At 40.1% G+C, this 19,814-nt stretch overlaps 1 protein-coding gene across 1 annotated transcript; it reads right to left on the minus strand.

Annotated features, from left to right (window-relative positions):
* Positions 1–250: 250 nt before the first annotated feature.
* On the minus strand, positions 251–19,288 carry LOC144077969 (dynein axonemal heavy chain 12-like). Its single transcript, XM_077606108.1, has 71 exons — positions 19,193–19,288; positions 18,809–18,998; positions 18,602–18,671; positions 18,347–18,505; positions 18,062–18,257; positions 17,736–17,924; positions 17,469–17,622; positions 17,275–17,366; positions 17,026–17,204; positions 16,802–16,937; positions 16,586–16,711; positions 16,368–16,502; positions 15,992–16,185; positions 15,676–15,916; positions 15,406–15,591; positions 15,139–15,339; positions 14,865–15,059; positions 14,664–14,785; positions 14,437–14,572; positions 14,215–14,361; positions 13,977–14,096; positions 13,689–13,845; positions 13,434–13,606; positions 13,203–13,355; positions 12,883–13,122; positions 12,560–12,805; positions 12,349–12,468; positions 12,142–12,251; positions 11,838–12,021; positions 11,615–11,755; positions 11,449–11,532; positions 11,162–11,350; positions 10,927–11,046; positions 10,597–10,785; positions 10,353–10,504; positions 10,138–10,276; positions 9,895–10,061; positions 9,555–9,810; positions 9,181–9,477; positions 8,811–8,989; positions 8,475–8,667; positions 8,234–8,395; positions 7,868–8,062; positions 7,656–7,789; positions 7,311–7,473; positions 7,137–7,217; positions 6,882–7,058; positions 6,675–6,806; positions 6,504–6,593; positions 6,285–6,425; positions 5,966–6,207; positions 5,735–5,882; positions 5,496–5,641; positions 5,105–5,319; positions 4,822–5,014; positions 4,548–4,740; positions 4,287–4,459; positions 4,028–4,168; positions 3,778–3,936; positions 3,372–3,667; positions 3,043–3,296; positions 2,821–2,961; positions 2,605–2,742; positions 2,242–2,475; positions 1,964–2,152; positions 1,784–1,887; positions 1,494–1,698; positions 1,284–1,421; positions 1,097–1,188; positions 914–981; positions 251–756 (listed from the first exon to the last, which is right to left on the minus strand). The coding sequence occupies exons 1-71, from the start codon at positions 19,286–19,288 to the stop codon at positions 566–568; spliced, it is 11,688 nt and encodes a 3,895-aa protein (XP_077462234.1). The 3' UTR covers positions 251–565.
* Positions 19,289–19,814: the final 526 nt, after the last annotated feature.

Raw genomic sequence — 19,814 nt, forward strand, 5'->3', positions numbered from 1 at the left:
TATTTTTTAGTTCAATACCACTTCTGGGAAAACCAAGGTCAATATCGGGTCAACGCCATTTCTGTGAAAATCAGAGGTCAACATCAGCTCAATGCCATGTCTGTGGAAAATTTGAATTCAACCAAAATTAAAAGGTCTTTGAGGTCAAAGACATAAATCATCCAATACTCATTTTTTTTAAGTGAAAGCAAATAGGTAGTATTTATCTTGTGTGAATGTATATGGAGGATGCACGCAGTGCGTTGTTGATTTGGTGAATAAATATTATTTTTCATTGATCAAATTCCTGTGTCACATGATCCTAAGTAAATAACCTGTACTAAGACATAAATACATGCGGCATCTTGTCAGATGTGAGAAATGTGTTGCATGTGATTGGATTTTTATCTTAAATTTTGTAAAATTTAAGCTGGACGAAAACCATGATAACTTTTACTATTCCTAATAACAGTGACTTTATGAATCTTATGATAAATAAGTTTGTAACCTCTTTGCATACTATTTGGAATTAACTCGTCCTGAATGTACGGCCAGAACATTATTTTTATAATAGCTTGGGACATTTTCAATCATCTAGCTGACAGAGTAGAGCCACACCACGCTTGATCCAGTGCTGAGGACGCTTGGTCGTTGGCAACAACATTGGAACAACAAAATTGGTGGAGTGTCCTGTTGTAGAAAGAGTCCCCCTCCTTTCGCTCGTCTTGTAAAGAGGAGAAACATAACGACCGTCGTGTTCATCTGGAATGTTTTTTGCTACGGGGTAGAGAAAAAAAGGAAAATACATTTGGATATAATACTGTAAGTGAAGCAAAATTACCAAACAGTTACAACTCAGTAAAGATTCTGGTGTCATAAAATGTGCGCTTGCAATAACAGTGTATTCAAGATATGTATCAAAATTTATACTTACTGGGTTTTATCCAGATAATGGGCACTATGTCAAATAGAATTTTGGGATGCTGCTCCACTAATATTCCACTGTGAACAGAAGCAATACCACTTACTATTTGTTGTTTTTATGGACTTTAAAAGGTCACAGTGGACTTCAAATTATAATTATTACTGGAAATGATTCTTCTGTAGACCACATTACCTTTGCTTGTCCCATCGTGCTCCGTCAAGAAACAAACCATGAATGAACACACCATCTTCTGGAGCCATGTCTGACTGATTAATAGGTAAAACCTGTGGGATAAAATCACACACTCTCATATCAAACCAACTTAAGCTGTTATTGTTTTGGTCAGTAAAACAAATTGCTGTAAAAGTTGTGTATTAACCTCAAAGTCAAAGCCCAGCAGGTCAATGGGAATATTGTATTTCCTAGCATGATTCTGTGTAGCTCCTGTTAGGAAGGCTTGGGTGAAGAAAAATCCCGACAGCCAGAACACGCTGGGCTTACCGACATTGAACCACACCTAGTGAAATCGAGAAATCAAATGGGAACTTAACTGTATGAATGTCCTAATGTCAAAACAATAATGACTGACCTGCAAAAACTTAAGCCTTGCGAGAAAATCGTTAATGTAACTGCCAAGGGTCTTGAGGCTGGGATATGAGCGTTTGGCCCATTGCTCTGGAACCTTGCCAACAGCCAAACTATTTGCAATTCCCTCCAGCTCAGCATCCATAACCACGAGGCCTTTAAGGGCCTTTAGCAAGTTCTGAAGACTCACACGAATGGCAGTACTAAGACTGAGAAAGGAAAATAGGTAAGATAAAGAGGTTTATTTGTGCAATACTTAAAGTGAAATTCTATACAAAGTGTGTTTGCGCATACTGGTTGTAACGCTCCATTTCTTGTACAAGGACAGTGTTCATACTCTCGTTGTAAACCACTGGATACTTAATGAGAGCTGCGTCAAGGTCAAAATTATTTGGAAGCTGATGAAATAAAAGAGTCTCTTTAGTTATGACGAAAGAGCTTAAAGCACTAAAACGGTTAATTTTGGCATCATACCTTAGTAAGGATGTCATTTGCTAAGTCATACAACACACTGTCACCCCCAGAACTATCTCCTCCCTTAGATCCTCCTCCTTGGGTGAGAAGCATTGAATCAAATAACACTTTGGTCTGGTGCAGGTCCTTTGAAATACCCACATTTTCATGCATCCCAAATATTTCTGGATGCTGGCTGAGTGGAAGGTCCTGGCAAGCAGTGGTGAGGTAATGTTACACAGTTGAGTGGAATTTCTTTAAAAAACTAGTTGTTTCTTCATTAAAGATGTCATGCTTACTTTGATAAATTGAAGGTATTCATCATATGACAATTTAGGAGGGGCAACATAGTCACCACTGGGTGAAAAAGGATAAGAAGGTTTATCCACAACATCCGTATTGTAGAAGTCAGCCAACATGGTGTTGAGGAGGCGGCGATCCCAATTGTCAGTTACACGGCCCCCGTAGTTGCACTCTCCAGTCAGATAAGTTATGGCCTCGAAGGGCACCTCTTTGTATTGATTGATAAACAACTGCAGAAATAAATAAAAATGCAGCTTTTCATGAATGCCCATCCATCCACTCCTCCATCATTTCTTCTGCTCTTTGTGGGTGAGTGTATATGCATATGATATAGCAGTTTTTTGTCCTAAAAATATTACCTGGAGCTGTCTGATACTTATGTGAAGGTCAGTCTCATTGAAACCATAAGGAATATTCCAGCCTAGTGGCCCAAACTTTCTTCTCTCCTGAACAAGTGCGTGGAAGAAGCACAGGCCATAAAGCAGCTTTTCCCAGACCTGAATACAGTTGAATTCGCTTAAAAAATGAGCATGTGCATACAAATCAAATCATGCTAATGATGTCTCCTCACTCACTAGTTCCTTATTTGCGCAATTATTAAAGAAGGTTTGGTCACAAACAGGATCTGACATGTATGACTGCAGTATGTTTAATCGAAGTCCTGTCGGGGGCTCATTTGTCATTTTCACTCCGTTCTGCAGAAGGGTCACTGGAAACTGGTTTCAGAGAAAGGGTGGGTGCAAATGAGACAAAACCAAGTTCGCAAACATTCTGGAAGACATCGTGTATCAATTTACCTTGGGCGAAGGGTAGCTTGTGAGCCAAAGTCGGAAGTCCTGGTGGCACGTTGCTGGACTAAATTCCTCACAAATCTTTTCCAGGGTGGACATCCAGGACACGGCCAGATGACAATTCTGCAAACACACCCATGTCCCATCCTCCATGGCTCTGCAAATCATTTTGTAAGCAATAGGTCCTTGGCCCTGTCCCAGAGAAATGGACTGGAAATTGTTACCGCCCATGTCCTTGTCACCTGCAAACTTCATTAAACCTGCAAAGGATAAAGGGTCCGTGAATCTGTGCGCCAATGCTACATGGAATTCGAGATTTGACCTGGAGAACCTACTAGCCATGGGGTCAGCTCCAGGAGAAAGCACAAACACTAGTGGGATGGTGGCATTCGAGTCCAAGTAGCTCTTGCTTAGGTCAAAAGGAGGAGGCTGGACAAAATTTTTGCCAAGTTTAGCTATTACATAACTATTCACAGCTGGCACAATCTTGTCAGGCCTCAGACAGCGTACAATGATCATCTTCTGCAATTCATTGAGTTTTTCATCCCAAGGCGACGGCAAAGGAACTGTGCTAGGTTCTTTGCTCTCAAAAATAGGCTTGAAAAGTTCTGGACCTTGAAGGAAAGCATCTCTGTGGGGTAAGCAAAATAGGGGTCAAATCACATCAGGAATGACATTCTTATTTTACAACCAAAAGACTTGGGAAGGAATTTAAAAACAAAACAGTGCCTCATTTCTCACTTTAGTCCGTTTAAGACAGGAAGCTCATTGGCTCTACAAATCTCATCCCAGCTCTTTTCCTGCAGCCAGCTAGGGTCAGGATTTGCAATTGTATTTTGAAGGCCAACACCTCCCGTCATCAAGAACATCAAGTCAGTGTACTCAATCTTCTTTTGAGCCCTGATGGAAAGGAGTGTAGGTAATTGCTTTAGTTGCACCAGGTAGGTCGCGAGAGAAACAGTTCCTATCCCAATTTAGTTTGGAGACTCACAGTAGCAGATTGCAGCAGAGGATGAAGGAGAAGAGAAGTTTATCCTTCTCAAAAAGGGAACGGCAGACGTTGCAGAACAAATTATAGGTGAAGTGATCAACCAGGTACATGACCCTCTTTTCCAAGATTTTAGACTTTTTACTAATTATAAACAAGAGACACATAGTAAGTTCAATGTTAATTGCTTTTATCTTGTGCTCAAATGTTTGCCTACAACTTTTGCAACTTTAATTGACTTCAAAAGAGATGCATCACTCACCTGTCTTGAATCGAGTTTATGTAGAGGTTGACAAACCAGCTGAGAGAGTACTGATACATTGGATCAATGTTGTTTAGGTCAGCAATTGTAAAGAATAGGACAGAGGAGTGTTTGGCAATAGATCTGTAACACTCCCTAGACTCGGCTATCATAATCTCAGTCTCCTCCGCAATCTGTAGAATGCATTAATACAATGCAGCCAAAGAAAAAAACCCAGGTTTATCAGTAATCTAGATTGCTCATAGTGAACATAGTACGTGCCTTTTGTTTCTTTGTAATCTCATTAGACATGATCTTTGCAGAGTCCAAGACCTGAATGGCACTCTCATCTTCCAGAATATTTCCCTCTGAAGAAGAAAGCGTCTCAAGGATCTTGTCCTCAGTTTCCTTTAGTTGCCTGTTATTCGCAGCCGACTGTAAGATGAGTGCATTTCTTTCCTCTTCCAGCTCTGGCCTACAAACCAGAAGTCAGATAAAGCTTTAATGAAGTCTGAAAGATCTATACAATTGTATGTACAGTGTACAGTAGTAATACCTTTCTTTGGCAACTACAATTCCCAACAGTTGGTCCTCCAAGCCCTCTGGGGTGATCATGAAATTGAGCAAAGACACTTTGGTGGCCAGCTCTGGTAAATAATGAGGATTCCTTAGTTTTGTGGTGATGTAAAAGCGGAATTCCATCGAGTACTCAATCACACTCTCCCCCAATTTAATACATTCTACACCACCTAGATGAAAAAGCATTTGCACATTTATGATTTTCATATTAGGTTTGTAAATGTAAATGCCTTTCTTGCAAACATCTCCCCTGCTAGCACCTTGTTTGAAGGTTTGTTTCAATAGTATAGGCTCCAGTGAGGGGTCCAACTCTTCTCCTACATTTTCAAGTAGCAGAGGGATTCCAAACTGCACACAGTTTTCCACTGTTCTCATGTAATCATCATCGGAAAGTTTTATAATGTTCAACTTGTTGTCTTTCTCTGAATTCTTTACCCATTTGTTAGCCTGACCCTGGGGGTCAATCATCAGGGGCCTATAAGAACAGAGATACATATGGTCGATCTTGGGACAGATTACTTTAAAAATGTGATACACATCACCAATATGCGAGGGAAAGGATATTTGTGCTACTCTTTCAGGCTGGCTTTGCAATTGACTGATGGTAGACATGCTTAGCAAAGCAACAATAGTTGATAGAAAGCTTCTCACCAGCGACGTGATTTAAAGGTAATGACTCCATTGTCAATAGAGAATGAGTCGGTAGGAAGGCCGTCTATGTTCCATGCTCTAATCTTAATAGGATCTCCCAGGGTCTTGCTGAGAGAGAAGTCATCTGACGATGCAATGCTTTTTGACTGCAGAGATAAAATAATGTTAAATGTGTCATATGTACACATTTCTTATGTTACAGATAAAAGACAAATTATTTTGTTCGATGAAGGATTTACCTGACACAATTTGATCCAACGACTAGTGCAGTCCTGTCTAAAGCTGGAAGTGAAAGCACCCAAGTAGGCCATAACACCAGCAGAAATAAGAACATCTCCCATCAGGTTGTCATATGTGTTTTGCAGATCATCAGCAGCCTTCGACCATCTGCGAATAAAAAAAAAAAATATTGGCATATTGCAATGAGGCAAATCTTCTCAAGCAAAATCCAGTATTCAATCATTTGTCACCTAGTTTTCTCCCCACCCAGGCCACCAATGAGTTTCTCAGCTCTCTCTAACTTCTCTTGACACAAATCCCTTTGGGTTTCGAGTTTGACTTTCTCCTCAGTTTTTTCCACAGATATTCTCTTTAGGTTAGACAAACGGTCCTCAACCTCTTTTAGTTGGGCTCTCTTCCCTGATAACTCTGCCATTGCCGATGCCAAGGTCGCCTGAGCCTCGATTTGTTTTGCCTTTTTGGGTGCCACAATCTAAGAGTATCAATGTTAGTTTACATGGGAGAGAAGTGCACTTAATTCTTTTGAGAGCAAAAAAAGAAAAGCCACACCTTCATCACCCGGTCATAAGACTCCATTGCTTTGATCCACTTGCATAGACCCTCTGCTGCTGAGGAGGCCTTTGCCACTTTACCAGGGTTGAAATCAGGATTGGTCATGTAGGTAGAACGGATTTTATTCATTGAGTCCTCCTGTAATAAATAGAGGTAAAGGATGAAGTGAAGTTAGCTTTTTAATTTTTTGAGAAAAGATCAATTATTAAAACTTACTGGAATATTATCCTTATCATATTCTTTAAGATCCTTTAAAAAGTTCATGTCTCCAAGTAGCTTCTTGCTTGGACCCCAGTAGTCCAATACCTATGGAGTTAATAATAAAGGCCATGATAAAACCAAAGCTTTTGAAGGGTTTTTGTTTGGTTGGTTGTTTTGTTAAGACACCTTTTTTCCAGAGCCGCCAGGATCTACCACCTTGTCGGGAGGTATTCCCTTCATTACACATATAGCTGACATCACCAGCTTAACTCCTGCTGGAGGGTTTTTCATGGACTTAACAACAGTGATGTCAGCAGGCTGAAATCACAATGATAACTAAAGGTCAAAGAGGTCATATGCAAGGCAAAAGTTAGTCGTCTGGAGAATTCTCACCTTTAAGGTGTTTAAAGCTGCAATTGCCTCCTCCAGAGCTGGTATGGCCTCAGCCAATTCACTATCACACTCATCCTTAAGGGCTTGCGCTTCAGCAGCTTGAACAGCTGTAGCCTCCTCTTCAACACGGACTAATTTACTTTTAGCTTCTACCTCCACAGACTCCACTGCGATCACCTACAGGTCATTGGAGTAAAATTCACATGCATTGTTGAATTCTTATGAGATACAATTGATACAACTTAATTTCTTTACCGCCATCATTTTATCATTTTCCATCTGTGCCTCTTCCAATTTGGGCTGTAATTTGACCAATTCCAGTTTCATCTCACCAACCTCCATAGGCACAAGGGTAAAAAAGTGTTTGAAACCATTGCATATTGCAATTGAGAAGAAAATAGTCCATCAAATTGCGGATCATGTAGCTACCTGAGATTCAGCAAAGGCAAGTTTTTCCAAACCATTTGTGTATCTTTTCTTTGCCTTCATCACGGCATCTCTTTTCATAGTGAGGAGGTTACTGAAAGCTGCCATGAGCTCCAGATAGGATGTGGGTGTTACATAAGTACGCCGACCTAGCTCAGAGAGGAATCTGCACAAAAAAAAGGTTCAAGCCAGATGCCTCCATACTGTAAGTACTATTACTTGAGAGATTTGCTCTTGTTTAAAATTCTCTGTTGCACTATATGGGATGTCTGGTAAACATTTTTTTGTTGTATTGGAAAGTATAATGACATTAAAGCTTCGTCTTGTATCCTCATCGTTAAGTCATACCTTTCTGAAAGCTGACAAGCAGAGGTGTGAAATGTTTTGCAAACGAGTATGAGCTCCTTCCTCTCCTCTTCTTTCATCTCCAGTGGCATTAAAAATGAGTTGGCTACCCGCTCAAGAGCATCCTCTGGCCAAGGCTGGTGACGGTGTACGTGCAAAATGTGAGTCAGTGACTATTTTCAACACTCCAACTGACCATGGATATAGTATAGTACCTGGAACCAGTTAATGGTACAGCAGTTGATCAAAGATGGGAACTGCCGCAGGCGATTACGGAAAGCTTCGCCAATGGGACTAAAAGCCACAACAATATGCAGGTTCTCCTTGCAGCGTGACGAAAAATAGCCAAACAAAGACAATGGGCTCAACTCTAGACCTTTAGTCTTTGCTTGGGCGATCGGAGAGACTGTCTGGAAATGGGACAAGAACGAGATTACTAAGCACAATACAAACGTGCTTGTGTAGATGGTGACTATTATACATTTACTGAGATATCACTCAATGAATCAGGCTATTCAAGATGGAGAAAAACCGACTTGAGTGGCAATGTTGAAAGTCATTCACTCATGTCATGTTCCTACCTCAATGATATCCTGTTTCTCATCTGTAGCAAACAGATTCGGGACTTCGCCAGTGTTTAGGACACTGTTTATATCTTCTAGAAAAGTCTCATCCTTGATCTGAGCATCAGTCAGCAAAAAAACGATTTTTTCACCCTTCACTCCTGCATCCTTGAGAAGCCTCTGTAACATGAGTACAACTCAGAAGCAAACCTCTGCTTGTGGTGGAAGCATACATTGAGATTACAAACACATCACTGACCTTAAGGTCATCTCTCCACTCAGCCATGTTGTAGTTCTTTGAGATCTCAGGCTGAAACAGATTCATCTTGGCAATGAACGTGGCCAAACGTGTGATAGACTGCCGCCCACTGCCGCCCACTCCGACTAACAGGGCATTTCCTCCTGGCTGCTTTAACACACGGCTTATGCGGGAAAGGTGCTCCAAGACATAGCTGCATAAAATCAAATTTCAAATGTGATTGCTGAAATGACACCATTTGGCTGTGCATTTATCAAATGTATAAAGTAAGTTTTTAATTCATGTTTATATTGTTGGGTATGCTTTATTTTTAAGAAGAATTTCAATGTTGTTTACCGGAAGATGACAAGATCCATACGATTCTTGTTCATCTGGTTGTATTCAACAAGACATGCCTCCACCACTTCAGCAAAGCTTTCTACGGTAGGCACCTCAGCATACAAGCGATCATCTGCCTCGAGTTCAGGGTTCATGTAGTCCCCAAACATTAGATTCTGCATGTCTTGCTCGACCAACTGACATAAGAATAGAAGATAAAACACCTCTATTCAGTATGTGTTCAGTTTCAACTTTAGAAACATTAACAATTTCTTTTCTTTTTCTCTTTTCAAGCAGCATGACTGTGGCGAGACTAAACAATGCCAACTCTAACTTCTGACATCTAAATAATTCACAATCACAACAGAAAAAACACAAATCAGCATACTTTACTGCCTTGTTTCAGGTGATCAAACACCTGGTTGAACGTTTCATTGAAGTGATCTTTAAGAATTTTGGTCATCATCTGATAGAACCATGCTCGATCTTTGTCATCCACCAAACGGTCATAAAAGACCCGGAAAACCTCGTGTACAAACAAGCGAATCATCGTGCCTTTGTTCTCCAAAGATTTGCTTTTCACAAGCAGACACCCTTGTATAACACGTGAGAAATCCCGCAGGTTAAAAGTGTAGTGAGATTTGGCTGGTGTCGGGAGCAAGGTATCCATAGCTTGCTTGTAGACCTGAGGGAAGACATTAGGAAAGATCAAGTACTGAAACTACAGGGATTTGTTAGGAATCATGTACGTGTAGTACTCACTTCCATTGTTGCTGTCACAATTTGCGTGCCAATAGAAAAATATTCTGGTGGAAATTCATTGTTCTTGAGATAGAAGGCCACCATGATAGAGAAGATGCGAACCATTGTCTCGTCGTTGAAAGAATTGATGCTAAAAATATTGAAATGCCGCAGAAAACGTGATGTCACAGCATTCCTCCCCCCGCCAGGAGGACCCATGGCTGTAATGATCTGGATGTCAACTAATTTGATGCCGGAAGTATCCTTCAGGTCATACCTACCAGAAATTTGCCACATAAATTTCATTCTCTTCAATGAATTGCCCGTCTTCTTTGGTTGTTAACTTAGTAATGTTAAATACCACTCTTTGTGATCCATAAACTGTCGAAGAAGCTCCACGGGAGGTTGAGCTCCAAACTGTTCCAGTGCTGGCATATTCACATCATCTATGAATATGAGGTATTTTTTTCCGATGGGTGGACCAAATATACCTTTGCGTCTCTTATCTAACTTTCCCATGATGATATTCTGGTGAACACAAAGTGATGAATGAGCACTTGCAAAGATGCAAGAACATTCATAGTTATCAGTAATTCCACCTGACCTGGGTTTGGTTGGCAGTGGTGCGGGCTGAGAAATTGACTAAGAGTGGTAAAAGGAGTTCCTTGTCCAGGCCGTTCATCAACTTCTGCTTCACATACACTGACTTTCCCGTCCCAGTCGGGCCCGCCAACAGCAAAGGCCTAAGCACAAAGGGAGAGTTTTAAAAACTAAAAATTCCTCTTTTTATAATGCCAGAGACTAAACTAGAACGCTTACACTCCATAGCTAATACAAATGTCCATTAGGTAGGTGTACCGAACAGAGTCAATGGTAGGAACAATGATGTCCTGCACCATGGTGTCTTTGTCTCCTAGGCTGACACTTTTGATGGCATCATTCCAGTGAATCCACTTGCCTTTTCCTTCAAACTGAACAACATAATAAATTCAACTGCAATAGAATGCTTATAAATTAGCGATTTCAAAGACATGGGTTTATGACTGATGTAATTGAGTGGCACCTTGTAGAAATAGTCATACACCAGGCCTTTTTCATCAACTGGGCACTCCCATTTGCCCACAACATCTGGAATTGGATGATCGGGTATTTTTCCAGACACTATATCCCTGATGGACTCACTAAACTTCTCTCTGCTCTTTGAATCACAGCTCCCACCCACAGACCACATCAGGGAAAAGAAGAAAGCTGCCTGTAGTAATTATTTAATTAAACAGAAGGTGAGATACACACACAACACCTAATGCAACAGTTAAAAGTATACCATTTAGGGCAATGGTGTGAAAGTGTAAGGTTGGTAATAATAATAATGATGTTAGATGAATATTCATACCATGATCCAGGTGCGAATGGTTTTATCACTCTTCTCTGTCTTCAGCGGTTCAATAATCAACATTTCAAATAGTCTACACAAGGACACAGATGTATTCCAGTTGGTTGTGGGGACAACTTCCTGTTAAGAAACAAAATAGTGTGAAAACATTCATTTTTGTACCTGCCGGGTGTAATACACATTTGAGCTTTTGGTGTTTCCTCCTAAAATTACTACAGGGTCTGGTAGTACTCACTTTGCATTGCTTACGCACTATCCTGAAGGAAGGGGGCAACAGCCAGTTAAAGAGTTCTTGCAGAAGATTTCTATGCTCAGGACTCTTCAGAACATCAGGAAGTGTGTTCATCCAAGAGATCACTAAAGGCTCCCAGCCCATTTGAGAAGGTTCCATGTAAATCATACCACATCGACTGACTGTGGCAGGCTGCCATTGAGAAATGTTTGTTTAGAACCTAATGTATTTACACTTTACTTGGCATTGATTGTTAAATCCCATTGGATGCTTTTAGTCTATATACTTACAGATGCCTGTGACAGATCCATCGCTTCAAAAATTAGACTCATCTGATTCGACATCTGGATAATTTCTCCGCTCATGAGACACAACTGTAGTGGAAGTATTAAAAAAAAAAGGGAAGTAATGAGTGAAATTAGATACAACCCAAAAATATTGATGTTTATTATAAACCTTTTTGTTGTCATCGAGCACTGTGTTCATACTTTCAATCCACAATGTATCTATTGGGCCATCAAAGACCACCCATTTACGGTCTGGCGTTTCAGCCGAAGCGTAGTCACGAAATGTGTTGGCCACAATCCCATCCGTCCACTATTAAGAAAAAAGGTAGGCACACAATGAGAGCACAAGGAAGTGGATGTGGATTAACCACATATCTGAGATGCAGACCAACCTCATGAGAAACAAAATCAAACTGCCCAAAGAGCTGTCCCATGGTAATAGACTTTGGGTTTAATGTCTTGAAGATGACCTTTTCTTCCTCTCCATACCCATTCTCATTCATCAGATTCAGCGTGTCAGCAAGAACATGCAACACTTTCGTTTTTCCTGCAAATGACTCTCCCACTAACATGAACCTGAAGCAGAAAGGTTCTATATTGTGATGTTGTTTTAATCCACGTTTGGCGAAATACAATACTTTTCAAAACAAAAAATACATACCCTCAACTCTTACAAAAATAAAATAAAAAGCATACCCGTGGCGAACAATCATCATCTCGTATGTCTGGATAATCTTCTCCATGAAGATCTTTGTTGACTGTAAATTGTGCTTTTGACAGCATTTGGCAGCAACTTCCAGAAACAACTGCAGGAGATACAATCATGTTTATGACAAAAAATGCATATGCTAGAAATTAATTAATCAATGGGCACAAACAGAATATGCTATTGGCACATTTCACCTCATAGTCAGCCTCGGGAAGGGAAATACCAGGGAATAAATCACTGGTGATTCCATTAAACAGCGGAATATCATGTGAAAGAAATTTAGGCTCGTTAACATCTTTTATAGACCTTAAAAGCTAGGCATAGACACACACAAAAAACAGCAATGACTACACAGACCAGAGCAGTTTGGATGAAAACCAGTTGGACAGAGCTCAGCAAAAATACCAGTATATCCTCGTTTTCATCGGGATACTTGAGTTTGAGGTTTCCTGCAGCCACAAGGACAGCTTTGACAGCCCTCATACCATAATCGTAATGGAACTGGGAGGAAAGCTGTTCTGAACAGAGCCTGTAAGTCATTGCAATCTTGACTGACAGAGGCTTGGCTTTCAGGAATCCACATGAATAGAGAGAAATCTCGGCTATCAGTGCATAATTTGGAACCATCATGGTCACTGTTCGAAACAACACCTGAGGAATACAGAAAGAAGCCACTACATTAATGCACACTTCAAATACATCATTGGGAGATAAATGAGTAAGAAGACCTTGAGGTTGTCAGGGAGTTCAGAGCGCCCGGCATAACCGGGATTCATTGTGATAGATATAAAACAGTTGGGGTTGAGTTTTAGCATGGTTCCCTCAAAGTCAAAATACTCCAGTTTCATTTCAGTTGCCCGTTGGATGCAGAGGACCTGCTGGGCTACAACGGACAACACCTCGAGTTCAATACGGTTGAATTCGTCAAAGCAAGCCCAAGCTCCGGATGAAGCCAAACCTTTGAAAAACTAAGAGGGTATGTCACAACACAAACAAGTAAGTTAAAAGCAGAAATCACAATCAGGTGTGTCTTTTTGTCAGTTATTACTTTGCCCATCGCAAGATAATCCAGTCCATCAGAACAGTTGAAAACCACGCATTGTACAGCTAAAGCTTTGGCGAGATCCTTGGTGGTTTCTGTCTTTCCAGTCCCAGCTGGGCCCTCTGGGGCCCCGCCCAAATTTAGGAAGAATGCGCCAATCTGCAAACACATGGGGGTCTGAAATTAAAACAAGTGTTCGAATGTAAAATGAAGATGTGAACACTTTGTTATTAATACCAGAGTTCTGTAGCATCTGTCCGTCAGTGGTGTAATGACCAACCGAGGAGAGTTGCCCAAATACTCATAGGCATACTTGACATCACAGTTCATGATGTGAACTCGAACATCACCGTTGACCCAGTAATAGCGAAGTTGAGCTAGCCATCGGAAATCACTTTCATTTGCTACACCTTAAAAAAAGAAAAAGAGGAAAGTTGTAGGTGGTTGCACCTTAATAGTATCGTGAACGAGGCGCTCTATTCCATGAGGTACCATGCTCAATAAGCTCCAAAACCACATCCCTGGCATGGACCTCAATTGTCACCAGCGCACCCAAAGTGATCCGTGTTTGTTTGGGTAGTTTCCCCCGTACCAACCCTACAATGTCATTCAGCTGTTTTTGGAGTTGATGGAAACAGTCTTTAACACTCTGTAGTAAAAGACATTATGACACATTTATGTTCATAATTTGTTACGCTGAATAGCATTTTTATTTCACATAAAGAAATCATTAAATTTTCATAATTATTTTCTGAATTTTAATCATACTATAGTACTTACTGTAGCCCCTCCTCTGATGGCTTCATGTACTTCCGAGGTCCAGAACATCTGTGAGGAACATATAACCACCTGACCTGGCCATTCCATTACCCACTGGTTCCGTGGAGTTTCAGCATAAGCCTGTTGACACAATCATTTTCACTGGATCTAACTTGGATATATTTCATTCACTTCTTTGGATTCCATTTTAGTAGGAATGTTTATCTCTGAGCGGAGGTTTATTTTTCATTAGTCTCACCGTTCTCGAGCGATCCACTACGTCACGGACGCTACGAATCATCAAATCTTCCACTTTTATCAACCACTTTTCCACAGCTCCCTTAGCTTCAGCGGTGGAGATGAGTTGAATCAGGGCAATACGCTCCCCTTCACTGCTGTATATGGCCTGTGGGGGAAAAAATCTGCCAGTCAGTCTCTCAAGCAATTCCACTTCTGCCATGTACACAGTATAAATGGCTACCTGAATGTCGAGGTTTGGTAGGAAATCTAATTTAGCAATACCATCAAAGCACTTCCTCAGATGGGGCTGAACGCGCAGGGGATCTTTGGTCTCTGAAAGAATTTCCAGCATTTCATCATTGGACAAAAAGAAAAACCTGAAATGACAAGCAACAATACATTAATTAGCAATAACATTTAGGATTCATTAAAACATGAGCAATTGAGAGAAATAATAGTTTTGTTCACCTTGGAAAAAAGAGTCGCTTTTTCTCCAAATAGTCATTTAGTCCTTTCATGATGGTGTCCAGGTGGCAATTAGATTCTTGCAGTTTTTCTAGTAGACCGGGCATTGAGGTTACCTCTAGAAGCTGGCACAAGTAAAGAGATTATAAAAATGCTGTGTTTGAAATTCACTCCGCTGTGGTCACAAAAGATGTCGAGTTTTACCCTTGAGTCCTTCACACAATGCCTCATAACTTCTTTCCAGTTTTTATCAACCTTTTGGAAGAGTTGTCCTTCTTCAGGGATCTGCTGCATGATGTCGGCAGAACAGAATATGGGCTCAAGATACAGCCACTGACCCTGCACTTTCAGCCACTCATCAATGGTCTCTTGGATACGAATGAGATTTTCCTCCCAAATCTAGCACACAGAACAGCTTTGTGAAAGCCACACACACTAGTCTCGATTGTACTTCTCACTATCATATGGATTAAGTAACCTTTATCTCTTTTTCAAGGGGCTTGATGTACGGTGAGCTTCTCATTGTCTGAGTTTTTACAATCTGGTCATCTAGCAAGGCCTGGATTTCATCCAAAGCAGTAAGTATGGACACACCAGTGTCTCTGTATGGCTGATGGTTGAGAGAAACACCATCCCAAACATTGACCATATTTTTTAGTGCTTTCTCCATAGAGAACTCCTGTAAGGTGAAAATAAAAAAGACATTTGTTTTTCCTCCATAATAAAAAACTACCATAATACTTGCTTTACTAGCAGCAGCACTGATTGATTCAAATTCTTCCAGGTAAGGCGTTAGGTCTTGCTTGAGGACTTTGCGTAGCGTTGTGCCAGCATCGGGCGTGAGGTCATACCCAACAATCTGTGACATTTGTTCCCAGTGGCGACCTCTGATGCCCGGATTGCACAGTACAGAGACTAAAGGGATGTACTCCTAGACAATAATAATAATATTAGTGTGAAAGAAAAGGCCTATGAATTCAAACAAACACATTTTAAATAATATATTTTTGCATACCTTGAACTCTTTGACCTGTTCGAGTACAGCAGAGCACAATTTTGTAGGGCCCTCATCCTTGTTTAAATCATTTTCTTTGCGTCTTCGTCTGGACATTCCAGTTATCTTTTGAGTATCTTGTCTGCCCTTGCTCTTTTTTTGCTGGAAGTATTTCAACATTTTGAAAATCTCCCTGAAGAATTCATCTACTTTAGCCTCCATTCCCTCGCCATCCAGATCCACAAAAGAACCATCCATCCAGCTATTCACAGGGAAGATAAAAGATATGGTTAAACAGTATTACAATACGTAACATACTAGCAAACGTATATTGTACCTGCTCTGTGCGCGTTGCCATTTTAGTAGCAGGCCAAACAAATTCTGGTGTCGTTCAACACTTTCTCTCATAACCTCCACTTCTGGGAAATACGTTAATTCCCATTGATGAAACACCTCGTCTTTATGGATATCACTGATTGTTTCCTCAGCCAGCTGTAGAAGGTTCTGAACTGTTCTGACCTCTGTTAAATACTATATAAAATAATGAAAGACTTTGAATGTTGTGTAATTGATAAATTGTCAAATTCCAAAAATGGTCTGATCATTCCCAATAGTAATTGTTTTTAAATTGGCAATTCTTTTTTCTCTAATTCTACTGTCGCAGGTGGACTCAACAATACAGTAATAACGGTAGCACAAAAGAGTATCTGTACCTGCTGCATCATACCAAGTTCAGAGCAGTGTGGGAACTCTTCAACCCTTCGTTCCAACTTTGCCAGATGAACTGTGACCCTTTCTCTCTTAGCAAGCATCTCCTGCTCCCCTTTTCTCTTGGCCGCCTGCAAAACCTGAGCAGTACATGCAGCCGTGATCTCATTTGAAAAGAACAGAACCTCCATGACACATGTGATGGATTAGCCAATAGCATTACCCCATGGCTAACTTCAAAGACTTCTTGGATTTTCAATGGCCATGTTAAGACAGTTGAATTGAGGTCTAGATCTTCAGGTTCAAATGTGTGGACATCAAGAAGGTAGTTGAGTCGGTGGTGAGCTTTCTGTGAACTCGAAAAAGAAACAACATTGGAAGATCTAATTTGAGAAATAAAGATACCTTGGTGATTGAAAAAGTCTTTGGTGAATTGCACCTTTATCTTTTCATGAAGAACTGCAATAGTCTGTGTTTTAGTTATTGCAATATTTTCAATCATTTTGGCCATGTCCCCCGTAGTTTCTGGCACATGCAAAGCTTTTTCTTGAATGCTTTCAAAATCTGAACAGATCCTTTCAAAAGAAACAAAGCAATTCCTTGCAGTGAAAAGTTGCTCATCGGAATTAGAAGGGACTTTTCGACTTAAAATTAGAGACTCACTTTAGATTTTGCTCAGTGTGCTTAGCTTTCATGTTCCTTATAAGTATTTCAGCATAATCTTTGGCCTTTTTAGCCAATCCGTGGTTCAGTTGCTCACAATTCAACTTGACCATCGGAAAGAGAACTTTGGACTCGAGTTTGTCCAGCTCTTTTGCTGAGTCACTAAAGTACTCCACTTGCTGAAAAAAAAGTGAATTCACACGCCAACAGTCACTACAAAAAGTTACTTTGGAAGTCGTGCATTCTTACTTTAATATATTCATCAAATGAGTGGGTTTCCTCCATAAAGGTCTCAACTTGAGTCTGGGCAGTTCCATTGACTAACCAGTGATAGTTGTCCACTACAAAATAAAATATGATACAAAATATGTGCGTGTCAGAAGAAACACGGTCCAACACATTTGGATGTATGATTAAATTATTTGAGATAACTTTGCCCTCACCATAAGTTTGAAAGTATCGAGCAGGTCCTTCTAGATTCTTGCGCACAGTTGCTCTTACAGTGGCATGAGCCCAAGAAAGCGTGTCTTCAGGGGTCTTAGCATCCACAAAAGCAGATGTGGATTCTGACAGCCATGAGTGAACGGTCTGCACTTTCTGTGGATCACATTGAAGATACCAAATGCATCTCTAAATACATTTACAATATGGAAACTGGGATAGGGAGTGGGCATGGCAAAAAAAGGAGAAGCTATCTCACATGATCTCACCTGTAGCATATTTGTTATAACAGTAAGAATTTGAAAAATGTCTTCCTCAAGTTCCAGTAAAGTAGGATATATTCCCATTTTGTCCTCATTATATGTAAGGGCCATATGAAAGATAGGTAAGAAGTGGTGGTTGTCTGGTTGAAATGGGTAGACAAATGCCTCTACACTCCTCTGATTTAGGGCTTTTAGCTGGGAATTTGGGAAAAAACACAAATGGAATAGAAAATTGTCATCAAAGCCTAACAACCGTTTGGATTGACAAAATCACTGATAGTAACTGTAAAAACAAAAAATGTGTTGAATTAGCTACAATGGCAAGACTCCACCTGATTGGAGATGAGTGTGCATGCAGATTTGTAGAAGCCATCCAGTACATCTTCTCTGACTGAGCCCAATGTTTTTGGACTTGTTAATAAATTGATGACTTTAGGGAACCAGGTATTCATGATTTGTTCTTCTGCCGTCTGACATTCTTCAACCAATTGTTTGTGCAATTCTTTAATATCAACGTGTCCTAAAGCCCTAAAGAAAATGCACAACTTTGATTATTTCTGACAGCAGCGAGGGTACAGGCTTATTTGACAATCTTTCCATTTAGCCCGTTTTCTTACCTATATCTTGTGAGATCAACCAAGACCATTGAAGAGAAGGTTATGTGTCCAATTTCTAAAAGAGTTTGCATTGAAGGGTGTAGAATGTGCAACTTTGCCTCCATCACGTTGCGATTTGTGACAAAGGTCTCACCACGCATTTGGGAAAATTCATGAATACTACAAAAGATGATTATTTTCCAGAACGGCCAGATAAACTCAGTTGGTAACTTATATTCATAAAAGACAAATCATATGTCGTGCTAAAATACTCACTCAGGTGGAAAAGATTTCTGAGTTTGCAGAGGGGGTTCTTCATATTCTGGATTTTTTAGGAACATGTTCACTAAAAAAATGAAATGTTATTGAAGGTCAAACATCCAGCAGGGAGGTCAACATTTAAGTGCTGGTGTACAGCTCTCATACACACAAATTCACGCACATTCACACACATGCAAACGGGAATAAATGTCCAAACTTTACCAGTATGTTTGATAATAACATCATGGAAGTTGTCGGTAATTTCTGTGAGTAGATCATGCAGCAGTTTGGCTTTCTCTTGGCTGTCTTTAAGATGAGGAGATATTTGACCTTCTATGGACTCCATCCACTCCTTAGGGATTGGAGTGACTGGGCGGCTTTCAACACACTGCTTCAAGAATATGTAATTCAGCTGGAAAAAAAAAGTCTTCATTGGAAAAAAAGATTTTCCCAAAAAAATGCTCAAAATGTTTGATCAAACTTACTCTTTGCTTCCGATCCTCACTTTGCATCTATAAGCAGAATGTTAAAAATGCTATTTTATTCATTTTTATTCCGAATTTGTCAAAGTTGTGCGAAACTTGGCAACAAAGAGATTTCACTCACAGAAAGAGGGACATTGGGCTCTGGTGATGAGTTGTGAACGACTTTAGCTCTCTCTTTCTTCTGATTGTAGGCTTCCACTGCTTGGGACACAGCCATGGAGCTGCCATTTTGCAGGAAGCCAATTGGCCTACGAAATGTTTTCAAATCAATGACTAAATACTTGTACTTTTACTGGTGGACCATGTTTATGCTGCTAAAACTATTTTTTTCAGGTACCGGCACTTCACTCCAGCACTTATTTGGCAACATTTTTTGTTTAATCTCTTAATTTGAAAACATACCAACACTATAATTTTAGTATTTCTTGCAATATCATAATATTTTTTTATCTACAAAATTTCGAGGAAAGTTAAAACGTTAAAAATGATAAGTGATTGCTTGATTATAATTAAAATTTGAATGAACGGAAAACAAAACATACTACTGTACATTGGTAAATGGAGTCGCTGTTGTTGAACTTTTCTCCAGCGTTGTTCCAAAAGTTCATCATGGTTTGTGTGTTTCTGCTTGCTCGACATTTCTGTCAACAATTGAATATTAGGATTTTGCATTATAATTATTAATAGAACATAGATGCCCAAACATGATGTGAAAAGAAAATGTTTGTTAAACACCGACTTAC

Source organism: Stigmatopora argus, chromosome 1, assembly GCF_051989625.1.
Source record: "Stigmatopora argus isolate UIUO_Sarg chromosome 1, RoL_Sarg_1.0, whole genome shotgun sequence".
Classification (NCBI taxonomy): Eukaryota; Metazoa; Chordata; class Actinopteri; order Syngnathiformes; family Syngnathidae; genus Stigmatopora; species Stigmatopora argus.